Genomic DNA, 8,465 nt, shown 5'->3' on the forward strand with positions numbered 1-8,465 from the left:
GTTAAACTTAGCATTTCATGGTATCACAAAAACAAACATTTGTTTGCTAGAGTTGCATAACAATATTATCCTGGAACTACAATGATTTATGAAGCAATACTGTAGTGTTTTGAAAAATTTGTTTATTATTAACAAGACATTACAATATATGGTATTAGGGTCATCACAATAAATAACGAATGTTGCTCACTTGAAATACTTGACCAAAGAATTAAAGTAATTGTTATCATCACTTTATTTGCACAAAAGAACTAACCTCAGAAAATTAATCATTCCTAAAAACATCTTACCACAAATACTTTTAAACTTAATCTAGTTTGATAGTCAGATAAACTTAGAAGCACAAACAAGCTATCTTCTCTCTCTCTCTCTCTCTTTCATTTAAGTAAGTAAAGTTTTATTGATTGAAGTATACTCTTTTTGATTTTAAGCCTATTTTCCTCAAAAATTTATCACCTTCATTTTAGGAAGAGTAAATGAAGTTTCTAACTGATGAAACTTTGTAGAATGGATGATAAGAGTAGAGGACTTTTGAAACGTCGTCTCTACATCAGGCTGTTGGCGTTCATTCTATAAAGTGTCATCATGAATACTCTGCCTAAACAATCTATCAAAGAAGTTTCTAATTGCTGTGATACATTTTAACTCTTCTGACCACAAAATTTGACAGAAACAGCTTTACCTTAGCTTCAAGTTCCCTACACTCTTCAAGAGTTTTTTCTTTCTCATCTCGAAGAAGATGGTTGCTCTCAGTTAGCAGATTCATCATTTCAACCTTCTTCAATAGTTCAGTGTGTTGAGCTTCAGTAAGTGCAAAACTCTAGGAAGAATTAATGAAATAAGCATCAGCCTTTCTGTTCATAGACCACAATATGATCTATGTATAGATCTATACAATATGCTGCCACTTCCATTCATTGATTAAACGACCGTTCCATAGACCACCTGAGGTAAGCAGCTAACTGATGATTCTATTTCTGACTGAAAACATCTATACTAAACATGAGACATTATTAATCATGGCAACATTTAATGGAACAACTGAATCTTGTTAGTTAAAATGTGGGATTTGGCAAGATTTTAAAAACTTCCAAGGTTCATTTAAGTTCTGCTTACAACTTTATATCAGTGTTACAGTTTTTATTATAAAAACTATAAATTATTAACAATGAATAAAAACTTCTTTAAAAGAGTAATCCAAAGAGGTGTAACTGTAATTGTTATAAAATATTGATCTCTAAATATCATCTATTACTGTCTAACATTCCATACAAGGATTATTTTACACTACTAGCTTAGTATAAAATAAATTACAACCATTATAAAAGAACACAAAAACAGTGTATTATTTCTATTCAAGAAAGAGCAATTTTTAGTTCTAATCTAAGTAGCTAGCTTATTCTGATCTGAAACTGATATCAATCCAACATTAAGTTCCACCCAGCATTTTATAAGAAACTATATCATTTTAGTTGAAATTACTCACTATCCTAGCTTTAGACAAAACAATTAGTAAAACCTGCCAAGGAACAAGAACATACACTAACCTGAATATGTTGTCTTTCTTCATTTAACTGTTGAAATTACTCACTATACTAGCTTTAGACAGAACAATTAGTAAATCCTGCCAAGGAACAAGAACATACACTAACCTGAATATGTTGTCTTTCTTCATTTAACTGTTGAAATTACTCACTATACTAGCTTTAGACAGAACAATTAGTAAATCCTGCCAAGGAACAAGAACATACACAAACCTGAGTATGTTGTCTTTCTTCATTTAACTCTTTCCTGGTGGCCTCCAGCTGTTTCTCAAGTTGTTCAACAACAGATTTTATTCGGGTATGCTCTGCCTGGATGACATCATATTTAGTTCTAGCTATGTCTTTTTCTCGTCTTAGATACCTAGCCACATAAAACAATGTAATAAACAAACTGTAAATGTTCTAAAAGAAGTGTTAATTATTTTAAGTCTAACAACTGTCAGAATAACACATTAAAGTTACTGAAGAGTTACGGTAATCATGGTGCAATAATCAAACAATTAAATAACTACCATAAATATTATTGAAATTCTGCCTTATTAATACTCTACCTGATAACCTCCAACAACTGTTCACTGCTTTTTTCATTGTCTTGAGTTGGCATTTCAGACCAGTCCTTTGACTGAAGAGCAGCCATCTGTGAACTCATCTGTGAGAAGCAGAGGGTGAATAAATTCTCTGACCTGTAACAAATATTAGTATCTAAGATAGACCACTGCCATTAGAGCCAAGTTTGTTCTAGTTTTAACTGATAATAACAAATATTAGTATCTAAGATAGCAGGTCAGGTCATACAAAACATACATATGCTACTTGGGATACCTATTAGCTTTTTTACATTTTTTCTGGAATGGGCCATGCACACGTAACTCATTACCAAATCATATATGCCGTTAAAGATCACTTTTCGTAGTGTGATGAGGAGTCTCAACCTTGATATACCCATGAAATTTGGTAGAAATCCAGTCACACTTTACAAAGTTATTAATCCAAAACTGCAAAAATGCCCTTTCTCCCCATTATAAGAAATGCTTCAAAGTGATCCAAAATCAGGATCTGAACAAAATTTGGGGAGGACTGTCCCATATAAACTTCTCATCTTGTGTAAAATTTGTGTGGGAGATCGGTCTATTAGTTTTCGAGATATACGTGCAGAAACACAGACAAACACACACAGAGACCTGACTGCAAAAATGTGAGGCGAAATATATATTTTTTGTTGTTTTTGAAATCCAAAACATAATCTAAGATATATTTTTTCTTATTTACATGTTTGAAAGGATGAAAAAAAAAAAACAAGAGATTTCTGTGAATAAAAGCACGTGTCACTTTGGTAGTTTTCAAATAAAACCCAAAACTAATGCAGACATTCAAAACCAAGTCTCAAAACAATATTTACAATAATTGATAAATTAGAATGTTATTTACATCATTAAACAATATTCTTTGGACTTCATTTTTAATTATCTTTATGATTAAACAATATTTTTTGTAGACTTTGCTTTACTTCTCCTCTTATGCTCCACAGAAATAGTTTAAGGTTATGTTTCAGTACAATAATGTTGACTCAAAAAAACAAAATAAATAGATTTAAACAATAAATAAAACAAAGATTTTACGAGACTAAGGAAACTGATGAATTACACCACTGAAGAACGTGTGATGTTAAAAAGCCACAAGATAAACTGGAACAACCACATACTAAAATAATAAATATCAGACTCCTTCTACATCGAAACATTGAGATCATCATTAACCCTATCTCAACGGGTCTAAGGCCACGTCATCATGTTTGTTGACTTGCATTTGAAATTTTATTGAACTACTATATTATGAATCTATGTCAACAAGTTTGGTATCAAATTGTAGAATATAATTCAAATTTTAGTATCATACATTAGTTAATTTCTTAATTTAAAAGTAAATATTAAAAAAACACAGCTAAACAGCTAATTTGTAGTCATTCAAAAAAATGCATAATTTAAATAAATTTCCCAATTTTTTGTGGTCGTTACAAGGTCGGTCAAATTGACAGACCCCGTTTAGTTAGGGTAGAGAAAATAACATACAAAATATAAAGTTTTACTGAAAATAAACGTTTGAAATGGATTTAGAAGGTTTCAGGTATTACACAACTAATATTTAAGACTTTTGGGACAAAGAATAGTTTTTTAATCATAATACGAAAATCACTTTGCACTTGGACTAGTAATGAAACAGACTTGATATTTTCACAGACAAATCTTTAGTAAAAATACTTCATTAAAAAATCAGATTTTTTGTGTACAAAAGACATGTAATCCTCAGTAAAAGTCTACCAAATTTTGTGAAGATACACGTACAGCATTAAAAGTTATGGTATCAATAGTTAATGTGTACAAGTATGTATATACAAACTCTTGTATTTTATACCGAGCTCGTCGCAAAAGGGTTAAAAAGATATAAAGGCACAGAAATTAACAATCTATGAGCTTTGTTAGTTGAAATCAAGAATCAGCAAAATGATATTTTATTACATATTTTAGCACTAAGAATATTACTGTAACTGAGTTTCATCAATCGGTTAAACAATACTTAATTATTATTTTATTAGAAGTTACAGCTTTTACAGTACAGAAGAATATTTCTAAATTAGGTACCACATTTTGATCATTGGTGCAATCATTCTCAAGTACACAGTAACCCAAATGTCATACTTGTTTTAAAAATATTCTTTACTGTAAAAGCTGTAACTTCTAATACAATAATATTTACGATCAGTAATTAAACTCAAAACAAACCTATTAAAACTAATTATTGTAATAGTGTTGTCACATTTTATCAGCCAGTAAAATTAAACTTTATTACATATTCTAGCACTAAAAAACAAAATTAAACATTGAGAGTTCTACCATGTACAACCAATAATGATAAAATAACAACCAATAATAGTCATTCAGAATCATCAGTAGAAAACAAAAACATATAGAAGTCATAACGAACCAACTGCAACTGTTCATGAAGAACACTGTTTTGAGATTCTAACTGGTCGCATCTCTCAAGCATGTCATCTCGTTCTTTTCTCCACTGGCTCTCTCTTGCTTCCTGACGTTTCACCTGTTCACCAAGCTCAAACTCAGCCTTCTGGGCTGCCTCCTGAGCTTCTCGGATCTTGCTTTGCTCTGTCTCAAGCTGGAAATAATTCTACCATGATATATACATTCACTTCCAAATCAACAATGATACTCTAACCGTACAAACCTGAGAAACTATGATCTAAGCTATGGGTTTCTGTATCTCATTGCAGCAATTAAGATTGTAAATTCCTTCACGAAAAGAAAATAAGTTCAAAGCACAGTAACTCAGTGTGAAACATTTCATTTTCCATTACGTCACTATGAAATATTTAGCTCATCTCAATATCAACCATAATCACACAAGTCGGAGTGAAAGTGGGCATCTCATAAACATTTACAAAGTGCATTCAACATGGTATTATGTATATGATGTTATCAACTATTCATTTTACCCTACATTGCTGGTTCGTGGTAGAGGAAAATAAGTAAAACACAAGGATTAAAAAAACTGTAGATAAGCATTTCGGATGATCTGGAGGTTATGCAAAACATATACATAAACTGTTAAATGGACAGAAGAATTTTCATTTTTCAAATGAACATCACCTAGCACTCTGAACTGTCAGAATCTGAGTCATACTGATGTTGTCAATTCACAGACATACCTGGAGTATTAATATACTTTTAACATATCTGATTTTACTAAAAGACTTCAACCTCCCATATAGGTATCCATATTACATTCAAAATTATAACTGATATTTCTTCTTCAATACGGGATCAGTCCAATGGACTGAGCAGTGCACATTGGACTAAACATTAGTTTCCAATATCTCAGTATAAAACATATTATTTTATGTTATCATTAAAATCATAAATAATTGTTTTATACTGAGGTAATGTAACTTTAGAAACTTGTGTGTCTTTATTATACAAGATATAGACATCCTGGAGGTTGTTATAGCTTTATTATACAAGATATGTGTGAAGTTTCTAATGTTACATTACCTCAGTATAAAAACATCCTGGAGGTTGTTATAGATTTTAATGATAACGTAAAATAATATGTTTTATACTGAGGTAATGTAACATTAGAAACTTGTGTGTCTTTATTATACAAGATATAGACATCCTGGAGGTTGTTATAGATTTTACTGATAACATAAAATAATATGAGCTTTATTATACAAGATATCACATTACCTCCTTCTTCACTGATGTCAAAGCTTCAACATCTGCTGCATGAAGAATCAACTCACGTTCATATTTATCCAGGGCCTGTTAAAGAGAAAGTAGTATTCCTTGAGAAGTTTCAACACATTTAAAATTAAATACTCAACTTGGAAACATTAAGACATCATGAAAAACTTTTAAATTAGGCCTATAAAAAATTGGAAAAGAACTAGAAGCAGAAAACTGAAGAATCATTAAAAGTGAAGTAAACATGAACATTTCAATCTTTTCTTTAAATCCAAAACAACTACATAGATACCTCTCTCGTCAGAAAAACCTGATTCTTTAGATCTTCTCGAGCTTGTGTTTCTTTCTTCGTGGCTTCACTTAAATTTTCGTCAACAGAAACAAGTTTTGCCTGGACAGTGGCTAACTGCTGGTGCAGTTCTAACACCTTAAGAAGAGAACAGGTCAACTTTAGACTAAAGTATACAGTAAAAATTGTATTTAGTTTTTCCCAAAAGCTTTTATTTAATAGTGTTTTAACTTCTTTTATATGACAGGTATTTTGTTTGTAACACAATTTTGTCACTTGACATACTAAGCACTATTTTACAACTTAATGGCTGCTATTAAAGACATCCTAACTATATTCAAACCTGTATAACAAATAACATAGGTTGTAACATGGAACATGTCTGGTCATGCAGGATAACCACATCCAACATCAGCTCTCATCTGCCCAGACTTCACATGGCTTTAAATGTGGAATCTTTGTGTGATTTGTTATTCAGTACGAGCAAACTATAATTCATATTACAATCTACATTACCACACGCTGAAGAAACCTCAAATAATTCTAAATGGAAAGCTAGATATCCTCAAAAGTTTGTTTTATTAAAATAAAAAAGTAGAACTTGTGTATGTGTAAATAAAATTTGCACGAATAGCACATCAAATTCATAGCTGTGCAGCAAACTGATTCTCACCTCACTGTTCAATCTTTCCAAGAGCTGAGAGTTTTCTTTACGAAGCTCTTCTTTCTGTTTTTCTAGATGCTCTATTTTTTTTTCAAGACTCTCTCGACCTGAGAAAAAAATGAAAAATCTCTATCAAGCATGGTTCGCAAGGTGAAGTTTCTACAAATGAAGTAAAAAAAAAGAGAGGTACAGGATTTCTGAAGAAATAACTCAGGAGAATATAAAACTCTAAATGTTTTTTTATAATGCTGAAGTGGTACAAGAAAATAGAAGATGCTTAAATCACTCAATAAATACAATCAAAGACTATTGAAAAACATACAACTAACATGTTAATCCACAAAAAAAATTTCTTAAAAACATAAAAGCCTATAAATTTGGTATCAAATATACTTCATCTATAAATGCAAAATTGTGTTTGAGAAATAATACAGAATAAGAATCTACAAACTACTTAAATGCAACCATAGACTTGGTTTTTATATAAATATACTACCTCTAATGCCCATTTGAAATAGAGAAAACAAAACCCATAAAACACTTGATAATACATGTATATAACAAACATCAACAACACACAACTAACAATTATTTTAATTTCTTTTTGTGGTAGATGAAAGTAAATCTTACTAACTGCAGAAGGTTATGATAATTATGCTTTGCCTGAGCAATGACATTATAATGACTAGCTTGTGTTAAATTTCATAATTCTTGTAGGAGTGGTAAATAAATAAAAGAAGAAAATGTCACAATTCTCATATTAGGGAAAATTCAGGATTTTTAGAAATATTGCTTTATAAAACTTGTATACTATTAAATTATGGATTATTAACTACGTTTTTATGTTATATTGTAAAAAAGTAGTTTAATTAAATTTTGAATGTAATTCAGTAAAACCTCATGATATGTGCAGAAAAAGATGCCCGTGGAGAAAGATTTAATAGATTTTAATAATTATACAAATACAAATTAGATAAGACTACACATTTAAAAGCCCTTAAAAGAGGCTTAATTTTGACCTATTATATGTTGGTACAGTTAAACATGTTCAAGAAAAAAAATTGGAAAAATTAACATGTTTTATTGCTACTAACAATCCAGTTATATTTCATGTCTAAAAATGAATCCTGCACACTAATAATTAAGTATTAAAACAGTTATTTACGTGTATTTAAATAGAAGCTCATGGCACAGGATGTTACACCAGAATACTTGTGAAAACAAAGACTATAAAATCTTGAGTAGACAAGGATTACTTTACACTAGAATAAGTTTTGTACAAACCCAACTCAACTAACCTTCTTCAGAAACTTGCAAGCTGCTCTCTACTGAATCCTTGTACTGCTGGCTGATCTACGAGTCACATAAAGTACATAATGAATAACAGTAAATATACTCCGGGTCTTTCTCAATCATCTGACACATTGATAATGCAGAAGGAAAATGACGTTTTTCAGTCATCCTTTTCAAAAGTGCCTAGCTATTAAACTCAAGACTCCTCTACACATGGATGAAAGTTTAACTACATTAAACATATATAACTGATAAGAAATGATGAAATTACATCAATATTTTTAAAGGTAAATGAAACTGGGAAACATGAAAGCTTTACTTATACTTTAAGCAGACAAAAAAAAGTATGTTATGTACCAGCAGTTTTACAATGATATGTGTGTGTGTTTGTGAGTCTATATATATATATATATATATAT

At 30.5% G+C, this 8,465-nt stretch overlaps 1 protein-coding gene across 1 annotated transcript in view; it reads right to left on the bottom strand.

Annotated features, from left to right (window-relative positions):
- LOC106474004 (nucleoprotein TPR-like) overlaps nucleotides 1–8,124 on the bottom strand; it is a gene marked incomplete at its 3' end in the record, with an annotated part of 47,924 nt that extends 39,800 nt beyond the window's left edge. Inside the window, exons 1-8 of the mRNA XM_022402384.1 lie at nucleotides 8,052–8,124; nucleotides 6,763–6,860; nucleotides 6,093–6,227; nucleotides 5,804–5,878; nucleotides 4,527–4,715; nucleotides 2,096–2,193; nucleotides 1,758–1,905; nucleotides 656–820 (exon numbers count right to left, since the gene is read on the bottom strand). Of these exons, the coding sequence (XP_022258092.1) occupies nucleotides 656–820; nucleotides 1,758–1,905; nucleotides 2,096–2,193; nucleotides 4,527–4,589 (474 nt within the window). The remainder of the gene's footprint in view (nucleotides 1–655; nucleotides 821–1,757; nucleotides 1,906–2,095; nucleotides 2,194–4,526; nucleotides 4,716–5,803; nucleotides 5,879–6,092; nucleotides 6,228–6,762; nucleotides 6,861–8,051) is intronic.
- Nucleotides 8,125–8,465: the final 341 nt, after the last annotated feature.

This window comes from Limulus polyphemus, unplaced genomic scaffold, assembly GCF_000517525.1.
Source record: "Limulus polyphemus unplaced genomic scaffold, Limulus_polyphemus-2.1.2 Scaffold6711, whole genome shotgun sequence".
In the NCBI taxonomy this organism is placed as follows: domain Eukaryota; kingdom Metazoa; phylum Arthropoda; class Merostomata; order Xiphosura; family Limulidae; genus Limulus; species Limulus polyphemus.